The sequence below is a fragment of the Amborella trichopoda genome, chromosome 6 (genome assembly GCF_054954075.1).
Source record: "Amborella trichopoda isolate Santa Cruz 75 chromosome 6, AtrichopodaSantaCruz75HAP2 v2.0, whole genome shotgun sequence".
Classification (NCBI taxonomy): domain Eukaryota; kingdom Viridiplantae; phylum Streptophyta; class Magnoliopsida; order Amborellales; family Amborellaceae; genus Amborella; species Amborella trichopoda.
This window is the reverse complement of record NC_142341.1, coordinates 37,410,070-37,430,087: the sequence shown is the minus strand read 5'-3', so window position 1 is coordinate 37,430,087 and position 20,018 is coordinate 37,410,070. Positions and strand designations below refer to the sequence as shown.

General features: G+C 36.5%; 1 protein-coding gene across 2 annotated transcripts; it reads left to right on the top strand.

The window, feature by feature from the left end:
- Positions 1-1,563: 1,563 nt before the first annotated feature.
- On the top strand, positions 1,564-13,687 carry LOC18435127 (F-box family protein). Of its 2 annotated transcripts, XR_016058186.1 has the most exons (7): positions 1,564-2,383; positions 2,680-2,773; positions 4,667-4,800; positions 9,718-9,900; positions 12,716-12,835; positions 12,940-13,116; positions 13,313-13,687. XR_016058186.1 is itself a non-coding variant. In XM_006845178.4 (6 exons), exons 1-5 carry the CDS (start codon positions 1,943-1,945, stop codon positions 13,105-13,107), a joined length of 1,020 nt encoding a protein of 339 aa, XP_006845241.1. In that variant the 5' UTR covers positions 1,564-1,942; the 3' UTR covers positions 13,108-13,116; positions 13,313-13,687. The 2 variants fall into 2 exon arrangements, 1 of the variants encoding a protein (XP_006845241.1); XM_006845178.4 differs by lacking the exon at positions 12,716-12,835.
- The last annotated feature ends 6,331 nt before the right edge of the window (positions 13,688-20,018 follow it).

Sequence of the window (20,018 nt, the reverse complement as noted above, 5' to 3'; positions counted from 1 at the left end):
ATCATCTTGACATTAGGATGCATGGATATGAGAAAAAAAACAGATTTTAAGTTTTGGAAATAATGTATTTTGTAACCCATTTTTGGACCGTCAATTTTCAAGATTTTCAAGTTTTCATAGGTCTATCGATCTACACTATTTTTTAAGCTTTAAACTTTATAAATAAAGATGAAAATGTATTTTAACGCACATTTCTCGACACTATTTGAAGGGTAGACTCTAATTTGATTGTTTAGAGCCTAGGCTCTATACAAACCGCACCCATAATAACAATAGTAGATAAATCGATAGATAATAGGTATATACAAAAGGGTTTCATTCACATATCATCGTGATCCACAATCCGGATGACAATTTAAAATATTTTAAAATACTAAACCAGAATGGACGCAGAGAGGGAGAGTACCTTTCGACATCAGTTTCCTTTCAAATTTTTGCACCATTTGATTGCGTAAGGACATGGCCCATCTTAATGAGCCGTCCCCAAGCAAAACAGGTTATTATGCCAAAAGATGTTCTACTCCCTTGAGAGTATACTGTTTATTTACTCCCTCGGGTAAAATCCCACTTAAAATTAGCGATTAGGAACCCAATTTTTGGGATATAACTTTTTTAACAAAGATTAACGTCAATAAATAAATTTTTCTAATGGCCTTATTTAAGCATTTGATAAAATAATGTCTCAAAATTGAATAGAAATCATGTAATTTTTAGAGGGCAAGATCCAAGTATTAGAAAACTCACTTTCAAAATTTTTATGAGAATAATCTTTTAGTGATTATAACATACCAAAATTTCATATTGAAAAAATCCTATGAGGGAGTAGAAATAAACTATTATATGAGAGAGCTACTACTATATACTCATTAGTTTAGGAAAATTGTTTCATGCTGGTCAGACCGTATTCCTACAATATGCGGTCCCAATGTATAAAGCATCCATCTTAAAGATGGATGCAAATAGGTGGTCCATCTAAAAACAATTGAAACGGTCCAAATATTTTTTTAATAGAATTGTTATTTTTAATATTTTTAAAATTAATTTATTTTTTCATATTCATGATCTCCATGTTAGAGATTACATCTCTTTAAAAATTAAATACAAAATCCATCTCAAAAATAGATTTTTAAGAAGTGACTCGTTTCTACATGGACTCATAGAAGCCGCGTCCATTAGTTTAAGGGTGAGGTTTGTATAAAGTTTCAATATTAAACAATCACGACATGGTGCATCTCACAATCTCGTTAAAAGATGTATTTCCGATGTGAAAACTCTTATCATGTTAAAAGATGGATTTTCGATGCGAAAACTCTTATCATGGCCAAAAAGTTTATTTTTCACCTCATAATGAAATTGAAAACTTCAAAATGATGCAAATCTAACATATCTATAAACACATAAAATGTTTGAAAATAGATGGTCTAGATAATGTATTATAAGATGGACTAATTTTAAAATTTGAAATTCATTTTTCTTTCCTATTCACATATATGAGATATCAATAAGGAAATTTTTTAATATCAATCAGGAAATTTTTTAATAACGAAACGACCTTCTTCAAGTAGTTTTTGATACAGTACAGTATAAGGTTGACACCTTGTCTAAACTTTTTCCTTAGTGTAATCCCTCTCTCCCTCTCTCTCTCTTCCGCGTGGGTTTACAGTCAGACCGCACGGGATCTGTCTCTCATATAACACCTCAGATCTCCCACCATCTCATCGTGTAATGCGTTCAAAATCACATCTCGCGCGCACAGTGTGATGCTCCTTCCTCTCAGACCACACTTCCTCACGAAAGGGACTTGTCTACCACCCCATTCTCAGGAACCTGAAAAGTTCCACCACCTCATTCTCAGGAACCTGAAAATTGAGAGAGAGAGAGAGAGAGAGAGAGAGAGAGAGAGAGAGAGAGAGAGAGAGAGAGAGAGAGAGAGAGAGAGAGAATGGAGCAACGGACATGGCCTCCTGCTTCAGATGGCTGTCAATTCCCTCGCCTCTTCTCTTCCATTCCCACCCACAAAGTCGCATCCCCACGCTCGTCAATAAGGCCCAAGAAAAGCTCTAAGGGCTCTGCAACTAGTTGCAATAACAAATTGCCCTTAAACCCTAACTTCTCTGCCCTCCCTTTTGATGTTTTGAGAAGGTTGGCGTCCTCCTTCACTGTTACTGATCTTTGGGCAGCGAGCAGAGTGTGCAGATCATGGAGGGAGGGACTGCAACCTTTGAGAGAGGCCATGGTTTTGGTTCGATGGGGAAAGAGATTTAAGCATGGAATGGGAGGGGTCAGGAGAAACCTTAACAAAGCCCTTGATTCCTTCCTCAAGGCTGCAGCTCATGGCTCGGCTGCTGCCATGGTTGATGCTGGCCTCATTTTCTGGGAAATGGTATTCAATATTCTTCTTGTTTCTTCTCCTTGTTATTCATGCTCATATAATTCATATTATTGCCTATTGTATGACATATTATTTCTTCTCCTTGTTATTCATACTTATAAAATTCATATTATTACCTATTGTATGACATTATCACTGTTCCACAGTAGCCAGATGCCATTTTTAATATTCCCAACTATATTTTAGTAGGAATAACATTTATCCTGATTTCATTGTTTTATTTGTTTGTGTTCATATGATTATGAGATTTGTAAGGAGAATTACTGATGGGGGATGGATATGTGTAGGGTAAGAAAGATGATGGGATTGCCTTGTATCGGAAGGCTGCGGCTCTCGGAGATCCTGCTGGTCAATGCAATCTAGGGCTTTCATATTTGCAAGGTACTATCTGACCCTCGAATTTAGGATTTCGCTTGTTGCTTTGGTACTTGTTGCAATGGATTTATTCTATTGGCCTAGTTATGCAGCTTGTTCCACTCATTGCAAATTTTTGTTTCGTTTTTTTTTTTTTTTCCTTTCTCCCCCTTATTACGGGATTGTTACAAAGATCGTAGTGCTACTCATTGGTTTAGTAGTGGTTCATTCTTTGTATTGACAGCTTTTCTCAAGTTTTTTATTCAATGGGTAAAGGGTTTCAATAGAATTAGATGTGATTGGGCCTATGTACGGACACTGGACGAAGCTGATGTTATTTCAATATAGAAAACTTGGGTTGTCAATGTTATTTACTTAGGAATTTGGTCCCAATTGGTTTGTCTCAGTAAATTCCATAACTAAGGTGTTTATTGTAAAAGTGGATATCCAGTTAAAAAACCTACTAAATTTGGAAAAAGCATAGGTATTTGTCAAGCACCATTGCTGAAGAATTTCATCCCTTGGTTATTTGGTGTTCATGGACCTCTAGCTGATTATGTATCTATGATTTAGGGATACTTGTGCATCCTTAATGTTTCAGTTTCGTAGTAAGTTGACACCGATACTCATACTAGATGCTTCAATACTTGTTTGTATAAAAGATGTAAGTATAAATAATAATATCATGCTTTCTAAAAACATGATATTCCATGAATCTTGAATCTACGTTATCTGCTTATGCTAGGGCGTTCCTTGTAAGTGACACACTGTATCGGAGTGATAAAAGATATGAGGACTTATGGCCTCTCTGAGGGTCGTACCCTTAATAGAGTAGAATGGTGGATTGGGATTCATGTAGCCAACTTCAAATAGTTGGGAAAAAGCTCTGATGATGATGATAAAAACACAATACCAGTAAATATAATGTCACACATTAGGATGTGGTGTATGTGAATATTTTTATGTATTATACAAACTGTAATAGAGATTCATAGATGTGCTAGACATGATACTCATAACCATATTCGTATCCTTGTATTGAGAAATGGCAATTCATATCCTTGTTCTTTGTATACATGTCTGTATTGGGACATCACAGTGAGTTGTGACATTATTGACATCAAGAAGGGCTGGAAGTTCTATTGATGTTGTTCTATTTGATAGAAGGTGAATCACAAAATGGAAGAATATATATTGGAAAAAGGTTCAAATTCTACTATGATTTGTCTGCAATAAACCATTTGTTGGAAATGCAATGTTGGTGAAGCCCTTGGCATCAACTTAAGTGTGCTTTTTTTTTGTGTGGTAACTGTGTATTGTATTTCTTTGCATCTTGTGTGAAATCTCACAAAAAGAATGTATGGTACCTGTTCAGTACCAGTAAAGGCCTTACATAAAATAGTTCATATTCCAGGATGTACAGAAGAATTACAAAATTGGAGTTATGAAAATTCACAATGGTTAACCACTAGGAATTGCTTTTTCACTTCGCTCGACAACACATGCGTGCTCATTTGATTCCCTCCATAAGTGGTAAAAAGATGCTGTGATTTTTCTTGCTCCAAAATTTCAAAGAGAAGTCCAGCTGGCCACAGCTGTTATGTATGTTATTGTGCATGATATCATATAGCATACAATTGGCCCTCAACAGTAACATTTTGCCAGATAAATGAGGTCTGATTTTGTTAATAACTTTACATACAATTGGTCCTCTAGAGTAAGATTTTGTCAGATAAATGAGGTTTGATTTGTTAATGCCCACAGGCTTACTTAGAAAGGCAGTTTGGCTTTAGGAATCTTTTTGGTAGTTTGATATATATATATATATATATACTCGCTGAGTACATAATATTTTTGTAGGTCTACTTTTAGCCCTAATGACTCATTTTCTCGACCTTATACCGTCATTCATGTTTGCAGTGGATCCTCCTAATCCTGAAGAGGCTGTAAGATGGTTCTACAAAGCTGCTTTTGCAGGGCATGTGGGAGCTAAGTACAGCCTTGCACTTTGTCTGCAGCAAGGTCGCGGTGTGGCGTGTAATCGTGTGGAAGCTGTATGTATGCAAACTGCTTCATCAATGGTCCACTATTTTAAAATTGATTTTCGTAAACATTATTTACATGGGAGCTTTAACTTTTATGGTCTTTTTAGTTATTTTTTTACAGCATTTAAGGTTAAAATGCTATTTGGTTGGTCTCCCATCATGTGATGTGGAAAACTTCTGTTCAGTTGTTTTTCAGTTTTTTGTTTTATTCCTGTATGTATATCTTGGGATATTCAACATTACCGTAGTGCTCTTTGAAAATTGATTCATGATATTGTTACCAGAATCTATATAAACATATGCATCATATATTGTATTCATAGGATGCTGCTGCAGTTTATGCGTATTATTTTGGGATGGTGATCTACCTGAATGTGATAGTTGTGGAATTTTAGGAAGGGAAGTACTCAAGACCAGTATTTTTAAAATTGTTTCCCTTCAGCTTTGGACCCCAAGCAAACTGAAGTATGAGTTTAAACTTTCATATCAAACTGAAGCATGAGTTTAAACTTAGTCAGCAATGTTTCGTGTGAAACATGATTTTTTAAAAACAAAAACTCGTTTTTTAATAGAATGAAATATTGCCTTGTAAAATTGTTATCGAAGAAACTTTTTGCAAAAATTTCTAAAATTGTATTAAAGTTCTTTCATTGTATCTCTCTTACTTTCTCTCAAAAAAAAAAAAATGTCTCTCTCTTGATTCATTGGACCAAGCTCCTTCATCCATCTCTCTCTCTCTCTCCAAATTTTATTCTGCTCTTACATTTGGTGTTACAAAGCCTATTCATAATTGCTATTCATAAATTTTAGTTTGTGGAATGAGATTTACTGGTAAAAAATGACCAAGTTATAATGACTATCTAGTGTTCGATGGCATACATTATGAACTGAAAATATTCTTGTTTCTCAAAGTTTTGTTGGCACTAGACAATTTTTGGTCCATTTTTTCATTACCTTTGTTTGGACCAAAACTAGGTTAATCCTGATTTCGTTGCGCACAGATTTATTTCCATTAGATGATTTGCTAACTATGGTTTAGATCCTTGTTTTCTGCTTTTAACCACTTGTGGTTTTTTATTATTTTGTTTGGTAATTTCAGTTTTCCCTTCAAGTTTTGTTGAGTTTCACATGTCCTCAATCAAAATCCCATTATTTTTGGGTTCAAATTTTGAATATTTTGGGCTTAAATTCTAGATTTCCTGAAGATTTCCGTACAAAATAGGGACTGTCTTATCCTCCCCTTCGTAAGTAAATTCATATTAGTCCTTCCGAATTCAGTGAGTGGATCCATGTAAATCTTTATGAGATCATTTTAATAAAGTAAAATTTGTATGAATTTTACTCTGCTAATGGTAATGGACCCAATAAAATATAAAATGAGGATAGAAATGCAGTAACTTTGTCAAAAAGTTTTTATTTTTATTTTGTATTAATATTTTTAGCATTTTTTTTGACATTTTTCATATCTTAATTAATTTTTGAAGTACTTCTTTTAAAATATTTAATTAGAAAAAATCGTAAATTTTCCCCAAATCGGTTGAGGTGTTGTTGTACTCTTTTCTTCCTTGGCTAAATCAAAGCTGCTCTGAAGCGGTTTGTTGGATATTACCACTTCTGGCTATTGGTTTGCCAAGGCTAGCACTGAGGGGGGAAAGTAATTATTCTCTAGGTTGATTTCCTAATAGAGGCAAGTTTGCACCTCAATCAGCTTAAGAGGTTTCCTCTATTTCTACAGTTATTTTTGTTAGCATAGCTAGGAATATGCTACAATTTTGAAATTCTAATATTCATCCTTGGGCGTGTTTGGGATATGATTGATAAAGAATCCAAATCGGATTTCAACTTGATAAACTTGGATAAGTGGGTGGTTAATTTGCGAGTTATCCCCATGATCTAATTGTCGTGGCACTTCTGCCCTTAAGCACTAAAGTACATGGTTCAATTGCAAATAACTCCAATAGTTATGATCATAGTTAAGGGAACCATGTGGGTAGGGAGACGATCCCACCTCGGAACCTCAATCCCATGGTTCCTGTAAGGGATCTTGTAGGGACTCCAGTTTTTCGATTTTGGGACCTTGCACCCAAAAAAGGAGACCGCATTCCATCCAACCGTAGAATCCAGTTCCATTTTGAAATAGATCCATGCTCCCATCATCCATGGTCTACTTAAAATCTCGGGTTCCATGTTTGTGGGAACTACTTCATTAACGAATGATACCATATTAGCGATTGCCATTGTCCTAAGTTCCCATTATTTAGGAATCATATGTTCCATGATTGTAGAATCCAAACCCTTGTTTCATATAGCACAAAGTTCCATTATTTTAGATTCTTAATTTGAACATTGAGGGCATAGTCTATACCCATTGTTTTCCCTCTTAGTTGTGAAAATATGTATTTCATTTAAAATCTCATATTTATGATGTCCTATTGTTTTAGATCCTTAAATCATAAATATCCTATTGTTTTAGATTCTTAAATCATAAATGTCTTTTTATTTTAGATTCTTAAATAACAATGATGAGTTCATAGATATTCTTTGATGTTTTCTTCTATTTTGAGTAAGCCACCCGTCTTAGTTGTAAGAATATATATTTCATCTTCAGTAGCTTTCATTTCAAGCTATAAATTTACTATAAGCTTCTTGATTTACATGCGAGAGAGAGAGACAGAGAGAGAGAGAGGTTTATCATATCCTCTTGTCCTTTTGGAGAGCCAGCCTTTGAGAAACAATTGAAGCAGATGAGCCTACATTCTAAGAAGTTGACCCTTGAGTGGTAGGATTCTGGGTTGTCTAGGACTGAGAGGAAATGGTACTTGCCAAACTTGTGTCATGGTCTGGAGATGTAGTGGGATGTATAGGCCTTGGTAATGGAGCACTCTGACGAGCCTCACCGTGTAAATTTATAGCTTTAAATAAAGCTATTGAAGATGAAATATATATACTCCAACGAAGAGGGATGACTTACTTGAAATAGAAGAAAACATCAAAGAATCTCTATGAATCATCATTGTGATTTAAGAATCTAAAACAATAGGACATTTATGATTTAAGAAACTGAAACAATAGGAAATCATAAATATAAGATTTTAAATGAAACATATATTCTTACAACTAAGAGGGATGGTTGACACTTGTGAAATTGAAGAAAACATCAAAGAATCTCTATGGATCCTACTAAAATTTAAGAATCTAAAATAATAAAACTTCATAAAACAATGGTCTAGACTATGCCTTTAAAGTTCAAACTAAGAATCTAAAATAATGGAACTTCGCGCTATGCAAAACAAGGGTTTGGATTCTACCATCATGGAACTTATGATTCCTAAATAATGACAATCACTAACCTGGTATCATTTGTTATGAACATAGTTCCCACAAACATGGAACCCAAGATTTTATTGTACAAAAACCTTTGACCATTGTTTCAAAATGGATCTGGATTCCACTGGTGGATGGAATGCAGCCCCCTTTTATTGAGAGCGAGGTCCTAAAATCGAAAAACCGGGGTACCTACAAAGATCCCTGACAGGAACCGTGGGATCGAGGTTCTAAGGTGGGATCGTCACCTTACCCATACGGTTTTCTTATCTATGGACTATAAAGCTAAAGGCTTCATTCACAAAATATTGAGGATATTAATTCATTGTTTTCTCTCTTTTCTTTTGGGAAGGTTACTGATGGGACTAAAACTCTGGGAATTAACCACTCTGCACTTGGCCATATGGGATGAAGCTTTGGGACAAAAACATTTGTGTAAATTTATTCTTTCATATGAGTATGGGAATGAGAATGTGAGACAGGTATAATGTGCTCTTATGCGTTCATCAGTGTTCTACAAGACAAACTCTCGAAAGAAGCTTTTGTTTGTCGTTCAAGTTACTTGAACATGTATGCAGTTCAATTGAGCTTTATCTTTGAAAGTAATCTTATGTGACTTTGATCTTTCATTGTATGCAAGACAAATGAGAATAGCGGTTGACATATTACCATTGCTCATTATATTTTTCATGTAGTCCAATACCTAACTGTGCTGGATAAAGATGATTGAAGTCAGATTGGTGAGGCTAGCTAGATTTGTCGAAACCATCCTCAAAATTAAAGGAAAGAAGACATTAAAAGGACTCACACCCACCACACTCACTGAGGATCAATTTCTCTACCCCCAGAAAAGATATCTTGAAGCTTAGATGAATAATTCAGGACTTTATTTGAATTGGTATTAGATTTAAAGATACTCAACTGACTTCCATAGCTCTTGTGGAAAATAAGTTTGAAATGCAAACAGTCTCCAGGACACTAGCTTCTTCCTCCCTCTCTCATGCTCTTTAGTTTTCACGTTCGTCCTTCTTGCCTTTTTATGACTGGGTGGACCCCCGCAATGGTGATGTTGGTGCTTCCTAGTTTTAATGGGTTGGACAGCAAACTACTATTTCCATGAGTTTGAGGCATTTGGGTTCATTTCGCAACTAACTATTTCATTTGCTTTTTTCACTCATGCCTTGTGTAAAAATGAAAAATGATCAACTTTCTGTTTCGTTTTGACGCATATAGGGTTATTTGTGTTCTTGCTCATGGTAGGTTTAATTTCCCTTTGGATCAGCTTTCCCCTGGTTTATTTACTTGTAATGTGTTAATGAAGAACTTGAGTCAGGACAATTGGTCATTCAATGCTTGTTTATGTTTGTACTTTCGATTACCAAGTATATGTTTGAAGCTGAAACCTTGGAGTTTAGACGAAGGGCTCTGTTCCAATAAGCTACCTAGCATATCATTTGGTATACTAAATTTTGTAGTGTGACTTTGCATGTATTAGGTTGAGATCTCTTCTGTTTTAAACCACATACCTATATCTTAGCAACTTTGGTTGTGGTTTCTCTCCTCTAGTAAAGGCAAGATCATGAACAGGATTGTTTTCTACAGGCTAGGTGGTACCTGAGAGCTGCGGAAGGTGGAAATGCCCGTGCCATGTATAATACAGCTTTATGTTACTTGTCTGGAGAAGGAATATCGAGGAACTATCAACTTGCAAGAAAGTGGATGAAACGTGCAGCTGATTTTGGTCATCGTAAAGCTCAATACGAGCATGGACTCTCTCTATTCTCTGTATGTACTCATCTTGGTAAAATAATTTTTCTTAGGTTTGGTTTGGTAAATAATATATTTGTTTGGAATGACAGTTCTTTTATTACATTTCCTAGTCAATTGTTTCTAAATTGATTTCCCTATGCAGTTGCATCCTTGTTGGGTTCCATTCTTGGAGAAAGAAAAGACTAGTTCTAGATTTTTCCCAGATTTTAAGGTGTCTCATTGCCTCAAATTTTACCACTAAAAAACTTTACCAATGAGAAACTAACTAATACAAAGGCATGATGTATTCACATATTTCAATTTCTTCATTCTTCACTTCAGAGTTGAATAAATTATGTATCAGAAACAGCATATCCTTGTTCTGTAATGGTCAGAAGAAATCAGTGAATGGTGAATGGGATTCCATGTGGATTGTAGAAATTGTTGAACATGATACTATGGTTATTGGATTTATGAGCATCTGCTGCTCAAATCATGAAGTATTTTTCAAATTAATATTCACACCCAACACTGTTTCATCCTTCAGTCAGTCAGGATCATAACATGGGATTTTAGATATGATTTCATAAGGTATGCTGATGCAATATTTGATGCTTCCAAGTTCCGATGATGCAGTTAATGTCCTGGTTATCATTGCTCAGGAAACTTTCAATTGATCTATCCATTTCAGTGTACAGGGAAGGGGATCAAAAGGGTCTCTCCGATATCCTTTGGAAAACATGCTTGATAGGAACAACTTGGTAATCTTCTCTGTATTGGGGACTGAATGTGCATCGCGAATCCCTAAATTTCAATTGCGTGGGTTGATTGCCTTCATATAATTTAGAGGAATGTGCTAGAAAATGGATGAGCAATGATTGAGGTGAAATATCATGCTTTGCATTGACTCCCAAGGGATTTCAAGCCACTTGAAAATAACTATGTGGTGGCCACCCTGACCAATTTTAGCCTGTAGAGTATGTATAATGACTTCAAAATGTTTGAATGGATTTTTTGATTTGTGTTTTATTAAGATGTTCGTCTGGACAAGGATTGAATATAATGATCAGAAGTCGATATATTCAGAAACGGAAGCCAAGAGAAGGGGATCAAATATGTAGGATATGATCAACAATGTGCTGTTCATCTATGCTTCAATTTATAACCTTATAAAAAAATGTTTATAAGGAGTCTAAGATAAAAATCATCAAAATTGAAGATAAAATCAATAAAAAATCATCAAAATTGTTTCAATTCATAACCAATAAAAAAATGTTAATAAGGAAACTAAGATAAAAATCATCAAAATTGATTTGTGTTTTATTAAGATGTTCGTCTGGACAAGGATTGAATATAATGATCAGAAGTCGATATATTCAGAAACGGAAGCCAAGAGAAGGGGATAAAAAATGTAGGATATGATCAACAATGTGCTGTTCATCTATGCTTCAATTTATAACCAATAAAAAAATGTTTGTAAGGAGTCTAAGGTAAAAATCATCAAAATTGAAACATGTAAAAAGCCATAATGAACTATGTTTGTATTCAAAGAGGATAATTATTTCCATCATCATTTGATCTGGACATATTAGAACCAAATCCCTGATGTTGAAGTCCTTGAAGCTGAATCAAGCAAAGGACATTCATGATACTTTGTGGAGAAGCCATGTTTGCTAATTCCTGTCTGGATTCTTGCCAGGTGGACTCTGGCTCTGCAAGGTATGTGGGTTGAACGATTGTATTTCACCTTAGTAAATTTCAGGAATGGAGTTTCGTATACATAAGGAGTGATGCAGGGGTTTGATGTCAATGAGCTGGGAAATTAGAGGCTTGTATCCCCTGACCGGAAGCTTGTTATTATTATTATTTTTTGATGAATTGTTACTTGCGGATATCATGTTGCACAGATTATTTATTTTTCTTAAAGAAAAAAATTACTTTATTTTCTAGAATGAGGAATTGAATCTAGTCTTAGGTGGTTAGGCTGACAGGTTGCCATAACATGGAGTCTAGGGTTCCATTCGAACAGAGGTCCGAAGTTAACATTAAAAAAAAATTCTTTTCTAGAAAACCAACCAAATTAATTGATTAAGTACAACAATTATGATAGAGTTTATTGCTATGCGTGCTGGTGTTTGTATTGGCTGATGAATGTCATAACAAGATAAAGTAAAAATTTTATTTCATCACTGTTGTCTATGGTTAGTCTTGTTTTGGCTATTCATAAGGGAGCATTAGCACGCATATGTGTGTGTTTGATATTTTAATTGATTTGTTTTTTGCTATATATATTGAAATGAATTCAAAGCATCAAGCATGATTATTGAATGCAATGTGGACGCTTGAAGTCAGTTCGAGAATGTTGTGGGACAACCGCATCGGTGATGCCCATTATAACCCTTTGAATATACGTGACCAGGCTCATAAAGTAATGAGGTATATGATATGCAAGTTCCTACAAGGTTTTGTGGAGAGTTTCTCTTGGATACCGTTTCTATCCACAATTGACTGCTTTTCAAAGCAATGGGTCGCAGTGATGCCGACTGCTTGTATGAACATTTATTATAATACTAAGAGGGATCAATTAGTCTGTATTTTCAAATTCATTTAGTTTTTCCTCTTTTCTGGATCTCTCATGGTTTGCATGCTGCTCATAATACTGTAGTTGTGGTTTGAATGAATACTCTCCCAAAGAGAAGGGGAAAATATTGATTTAATGGTCAAATGATCTTACAAACTCATTAGTGTGATTAAATTGTCGCATTTAATATTAGGATGGTTACTTTGTAAGTTTTAATTTTGCTTACATGCCACCTTAAAATGTTTAAAAAATTGCCCTTGTTTTGGATAGGGAATCCTAAACAAGTAGGTGCATTTCAGTCATGTGGCCCATTTAGTGGCCTGAGCCAAATGGCGATAATATCCCTCGTTCAGGGTTAGCAACACGGAATGAGGGTCTACAATTAAAAAAGTAAGTTCCTTGTTGCTAAGCCTGAACAACTAGACTATTATCATGCTTCTTTTTGTAATTTTTATTTCGATGAAGTTCAATCTAATGTCCTGATTGTCTTGTAGGAAGGGGAGAAAACCATGGCACTCGTGTATCTTGAACTTGCCTCTCGAGCTGGGGAGACTGCTGCTGCTCATATCAAGGATGTTCTCGTCCAACAGCTTTCTCCATCAATGAGAGCTTGTGCCATGTCCTCTGCTGATAACTGGCATGCTTTGCGTGCTCCACGTTAATAGTTCAAGGTAGGTGGTTTTCATATTTTTGCATCACATGTTGAGATGATTACTTGTTACGTTACCTTGTTTGGTCTTTAAATAGTGCCATGTGCCTTATTTTTGTATTTCAGATGTGAATAGTGCCATGTGCCTTATTTTTAAATAGTGCCATGTGCCTTATTTTTGTATTTAAATAGTGCCATGTGCCTTATTCTTTATGCAGCTCTTAATCCATACGAACGGTGGAACTATTGTACATTATTCAACGGTTCATCATGCCTGTTGCATTGGCGTTCATGTCTGGTGTTGGCATGGTGCGTCTAATTGTCAAGAAGGGGGTTATGTCGTGGCTCTCCTCAATATCTTACGTCATTATACCATACAGAAATGTATAGCTCAAGAGAATTCATGGTGGTGCTAACGTCGATCTCTTTTTGGTCTTTTTTGCTGTGTACTTCAGAAGTCAAAGCAAAGGATGTGTACGGTATTCTGGCTTTTTGCACAACTTATTGTATAATAGTTTTATGTTTACACAGCCCCGTTTTGGTGTGTGCTGCCCTTGAAAAGTTTGAGTGAACATGCATTTCCACTTGCGAAAGGTTTCTATACTTCTACACCATAGAAGATCCATGCTTTCTTTAGCATATAGCCGTTCAATTTTGATCAAGTGAGTCATTCACCATTTAATCTTAAATCTGATATTTTATAGTATTTTGTTTTTAATTTTTTTAGTACAATGTATGAATATGAAATTTGGTACTGTGTCATCTTCTTATTGGGGCACACTTATAAAAAAATATTAAAAATAATTTTTTGATAAAATATAATGACTAAAATACCTCTTAAATCTTTTAGGGTTATTTTGATCATTTTATTTAATTGAGAATATTTTTTATGAGTACGAGTTTGATAGAGGATTGGTCGCTCAATATTTGGTGTCAAAATATTTTATAAAAAAAAATTAAAAATAAAATAATGTAGAGACATGACATTGTGATTAGGGCAATCTTAACCCTCCATTTAAATGGACCGTTGGATAAAGGGAGCTATATAAGTTTTATATTATAGGGGAAGCATAAAGAGCTTGCCCGTTGCAATTATGTGTTTTGGGTTTTATCTGAAGAGTCTCGAGCCCTTCAGGAACTTGTGCATATTCTACAACATTTATTTGATGAATGGAACTGTGGCATCTGGCTCTAGTAACTGATTGGGGCTTCCTTCAAGGCCTCTCCACGAGGATTAGTTGCATGCAAATAAAACATCCAGAGACTTCCTAAACAAGCTCTTGGGATGTGCTAGTTGGGAAGATGATCTTTGTCTCTATTTTCAAAGAATAGATTTTACTGACAAAAATATTATTAGGAGGTATAAAGATGAAAGTCTAGTCAATCAAGAGCCCTTCGAACAAAGGCCCTACCACCAAAGAATTATTGGTATTATTCCTCTCAAAAGATACAATGTTGTATTCAATGGAAAGGGCAAGCTTTCTATGCTTTTTCTATAGTATAGAAGTTTTATCTTCCTCTTTTTCTAACCGTCCATTCTGAATAGAGGGTTAAGATTGTCCCAATTACAAATATATAAAGTTAGTTACATAAAGACCACCACAAAATCATTGTTCTTGAGATATCAGAGTATCCATTGTTTTTGAGATGACAGATACATCTATGCTTGTTACAGTTAAAGTCAGATGTTCATACGGATGCCTAAGTCAGACAGGCAGAACATATCTATTTACTCCCGAAGTAGAAGTTACGTCGATTAGGTTAAGCTAATCCTGTAACTTGGAACTTCTACCCTAATTCAGGAGAAATGACAAGGATAGATAGAGGTTCTATTTCATAATGTCATCACTCATGCACACAAGCCCCAGTACGCTTTGGGCTTTTCGATAGGCTGAGGTTTAGCAAGACACGACCCTCTCCTTACTCCTTCAAGCAAGATGACGTTATACTACAATTGGAGGGCTCAATGCATAGTGCCTATAACAATTTGGGGGGCGCGACCCACCCTGTTATTCACAGTCACTCCTCGACTTCACTCCTATCATAGGAGTCGAGGTACAATATACTCAACTACCAATGGGAGACCCATTGCGTAGTGATCATATCACAAATATCGGTTTTCAGTATAGCAGAATCACAAATCCAACTACCAATAGAGGACCCATTACTTAGCGGCTATAGTGCACATAATAGTCTCACATATAACAGAATTACAATATCCACTACCAATGAAGACCCATTGCATAGCGATCATGACACATATAACAGAATCACAGTATCCACTACCAATGGAGGACTGATTACCTAGCGGTTATGACACATAACAAAAAGTGTTCAATATGTGATTTCAAATATACTCATAGATCTTTCCAATGGTAGTGATTTAGAAGAAAACAGACTCCATTTGGTTAGTAAAAAATTAGCGATAACAGAGACATCAATTCTAAAATTTTACTAAATCTGCCAACAGTGACCTACTTGCACATTCTGAAGCATAACTCTTTATGCATAAAGGATTTGAGCAAGATTTAAACATGAACATTTTAGTAGACACATATATCTTTCACATGGCAGTGATTTAAGGTCATTTGGACCTCATTTGATAAGTCAAAAGTGGATTACAAAAACATAGAACCTTCTTGAAAAATTACAATACAGTTGTAGCATTATCCAAAATGACAACCAATTAATCCCAAATTATGCTACATCTTAACGTAAAACCTTTTTATTGACCATTAGATACATATAAGCCTTTAATCACAAGTTTTCCATGGAAAGCAAGGAAGATTTGATATTCATTTTGAGCATACAAAGGTAAGCTAAAGTGCTGAAAATCATGATATAACAGTATATACATAAATCCACTATTCATGCATCTACTCATGCTCATTCTTATACTTAATTCATGTTAAATCTATGCTTAAGGACCTACAACATAGTTGACCCACTTCCTTATGTGTGCAATGGTGTTCCCAAATTTCCTCCCACAACTCACTCCTCAAGCTCCACAATTTGGGCTCTAACAAAGATTAGAAAAGGGGGCTGCAAATGCTAAGTGCTTTGGCTTGTAAGAGTGAGAACATGGCGTGAGGGAAAGAGATAAAGGCTTATGTACTCCAAAAGTGTGAGGTTACAGCTTGGGGTTGCCATATGGTAGTTTAGTGGCATGCAGTTTGAAAGGTGGCAGTTGTGGTAGCATGTAGTAGGCAAGTTGCATCCATGAGTCATGCACAGGCTCGGCGGTGTAGCTTACTTTCTCTTCTTCTTCTCTCTCACAGTCGTGCGCACTTTCTCTTCTTCTCTCTCTTCACCGCCGTATGTACTTTCTCTTGTTCTCTCTCTTCACCGTTGTGCGTACTTTCTCTTCTTCTTCTCTCTTCACCGCCGTGCATACTTTCTCTTCTTCTCTCTCTTCACCGTCGTACGCACTTTCTCTTCTTCTTCTCTCTTCACCGCCGTGCGCACTTTCTCTTTTTCTCTCATGTCACCGTCGTGCGCGCTTTTTCTTCTTCTCCCTTCACCGTCGTGTGCACTCTCTTTTTCTTCAATCTTCACGGTCGTGCGCACTCTCTTCTTCTTCTCTCTCACTGCCGTGCGCACTTTCTCTTGCCAGGAAAGTCTGGGTCGTTACATCATCTCCCCCTTAACTATGATTTTATTCTCAAAATCGTGTTTTAGTTAGTCAAATAACTGAGGGTACTTATCCCGGATTTCATCTTCTCGTTCCCATGTCGATTCTTCTTTTGAGTGATATTGCAATAACACACAGACCAGCAGAATTTCTTTATTGTGTAATACATGCACTCTCCTGTCAAGTATTTCAATCGGTCGTCCAATATAAGTCAAGTCTTCTCTGATTGGAATTGGTTTACAACTCAGAACATGGGATGGGTCCGGTTGATATTTCCTTAACAGTGATACATGGAATACGTCATGAATATTCGCCAACTCATATGGTAGAGCATGTCGATAAGCCATATTCCCAACTCTTTCTAGAATTTCAAAAGGTCCAATAAATCGTGTGTTCAATTTTCCTTTCTTACAAAATCTCATAATACATTTAGTTGGCGATACTTTCAAGAAGCTCGATCACCCACCTCAAACTCGAGGTTTCTCCTTCGATTATCAGCGTAACGCTTCTGCCGACTCTGAGCAGTCTTGAGTCTCTCCCGAATCAAAATTTTTTTTTCTGAGGTTGCTTGAACAATTTCGGCCCTAACAGCCTCCTTTCACTGAGTTCATCCCAACATATAGGTGATCTGCACTTCCTCCCATACAAGGCTCTCAAAATGCATCATTTGAATACTGACTTAGAAGTTGTTATTATAAGCAAATTCTATCAGAGGCAAATGGTCATCGCAGCTTCCCTTGAAATCAATAACACAAGCCCTTAACATATCATCTAGGGTTTGAATAGTCCTTTCTGACTGCCCATCAGTCTCGGGGTGGAAAGCAGTGTTAAAAATGAGTCGTGTCCCCAAAGTTGATTGCAGACTATTCCAAAATCTTGAAGCAAATCTAATGTCCCTGTTGGACACGATGCTGACAGGTATTCCATGCAACCTTACAATTTCTTTAATGTATAACTGGCCCAATTTATTCAAAATATAAGTTGTGCGGACCGATAAGAAGTGAGCAGCTTTAGTCAGTCGGTCCACAATGACCCAAATACTATTATGCCTAGCACCTGTTCTAGGCAAGCCAGAGAAAACATCCATAGTGATGTGTTCCCATTTCCATTATGGCACAGGCAAGGGTTGCAACAGTCCAGCGAGTTTCTGATGTTCATCTTTCACTTGCTGACATGTCAAGCACTTAAAGACAAATTGTACTACTTCCTTTTCCATATCATTCCACCAGAAAGTCTTCTTCAGGTCCTGGTACATCTTAGTACTCCCTCGGTGTATAGTATAACGAGAGTTGTGTGCTTCCTCCCAAATAGCCCGTTTCACACTCTTATCCTTCGGAACACATACCCGATCTTTAAATCTTAACAGATCATCACTGCTCACAGAGAAATCATCCTTTATTCCCAGCTTTATTTTTTCTAGGATTTTCATGAGTTGGGGATCTTCCTTTTGTGCCTCGAATCTGTTGAAAGAGCTGGGGCTCCATCTTCATACAAACAGTCATTCCTACCCCATCACTAAGGGGTAGGGTTGGGTGCCACTCCACTACATCTTCTATTAGTTTCATCTCTCAAGCCATCAGATATGTCATTGATACCATGGGCTTCCGGCTCAAAATATCTACTACTACATTGGTCTTGCCCGGTTGGTAATTGATGGTACAATCATAATCATTAAATAAGTCCATCCATCGTCTTTGCCTCATGTTTAACTCCTTTTGAGAAAATAGATACTCGAGGCTCTTATGATCTGTAAATATTTTAAATTGAGCCCCAAAGAGGTAATGTCTACAGATTTTCAAAGTAAACACTACAGTCGCAAGTTCCAAGTCATGATTTGGGTAATTTTGCTCGTACAACTTTAACTGTCTAGAGGCATACTATGACTTTCCCTCGTTGAATCAGTACATATCCAAGCCCTTTATGAGAGGCGTTAGTATAAACCACAAAATCCTCGTTCCCTTCAAGTAAGGTCAGTATTAGGGCTATGATTAGTCTCTTTTTCTGTTCTTAAAAACTTATTTCACAATCATTTGTCCAAACAAATTTCACTTCTTTCTGGGTTAGGCGAGTCAAGGGGAGAGCTATCTTTAAGAACCCTTCTACGATGCGCCTATAATATCCTACCAGTCCCAGAAAACTATGGACCTCAGTTACATTTGTCGGTCTTCCCTACTGAAGTACAACTTCAATTTTACAAGAGTCGACTGCGACCCCATCCTTAGATACAATATGCCCAAGGAAGGCCACGCTCAGAAGCCAAAATTCACTATTCCCCAATTTAGCGTACAACTTTTCTATCTTTAGAGTCTGAATGACCATACTTATTTGCTGCCCATGCTCTTCTAGGTTCATTGAATGTACCAGAATATCATCTATAAAAACTAGCTCAAAATCATTCAAAAGGTCTAAAAAGGCTATTCATCAAATCCATAAAGACAACTGGAGCATTGGTCAACCCGAACGGCAATACCAAGAATTCATAATGTCCATACTGGGTCCTGAATGCAGTCTTAGGGACATCTTCTTCCTTGAGCCGCAATTGATGATAGCCTGACCGAACGTCAATCTTAGAAAACACTTGGGCCCATTGAAGTTGGTCATAAAGGTAATCAATTCTAGGCAAGGGATACTTATTCTTTATAGTGACCTGGTTCAACTGTCTATAGTCTATACAAAGCCTTAAAGACCCATCTTTCTTTTTCACAAGTAGGACATGTGCACCCCAAGGTGATACACTGGGTCGAATGAGCCCCTTTTCCAACAACTATTGCAATTGTATTTAGTTCTTTTAATTCGGCTAAGACCATCCTATTAGGGGTTTTAGAGATGGGAACGGTGCCAAGAATCACATCTATCTCAAATTCTACCTCTCTAACTTAGGGCAAAGAGGTCAATTCCTCAGGAAAAACTTCGGGATATTCCCTCACCATTGGTATTGCTTCTAACTTGGACTGGACATCCTGATTCTCTACTACAAAGGCCAAATACCCAACACATCTTTTGGCCAACAGGAGAGAAGCCCGAAGGGCCGAAATAAGGCGCAGAAGGGAACCATCCTTAATGCCCATAAAGTTCAACTCAGGCTGATTTGGGCGTCTAAAGGTTATAGTTTTTTCATAGCAATTTACTGTAGCATAATGTGTCTAATTTATGCCTAAAATAACATCAAAATCTTGAATGCCTAACAGTATCAAGTCTATAGGTAAGACACATTCTTCAAGCAAGACTCCACAATGTTTATAAACGATATCAGTTTCTAAAGATTCCCCCATAGGTGTGCATGCTGCCAAAGT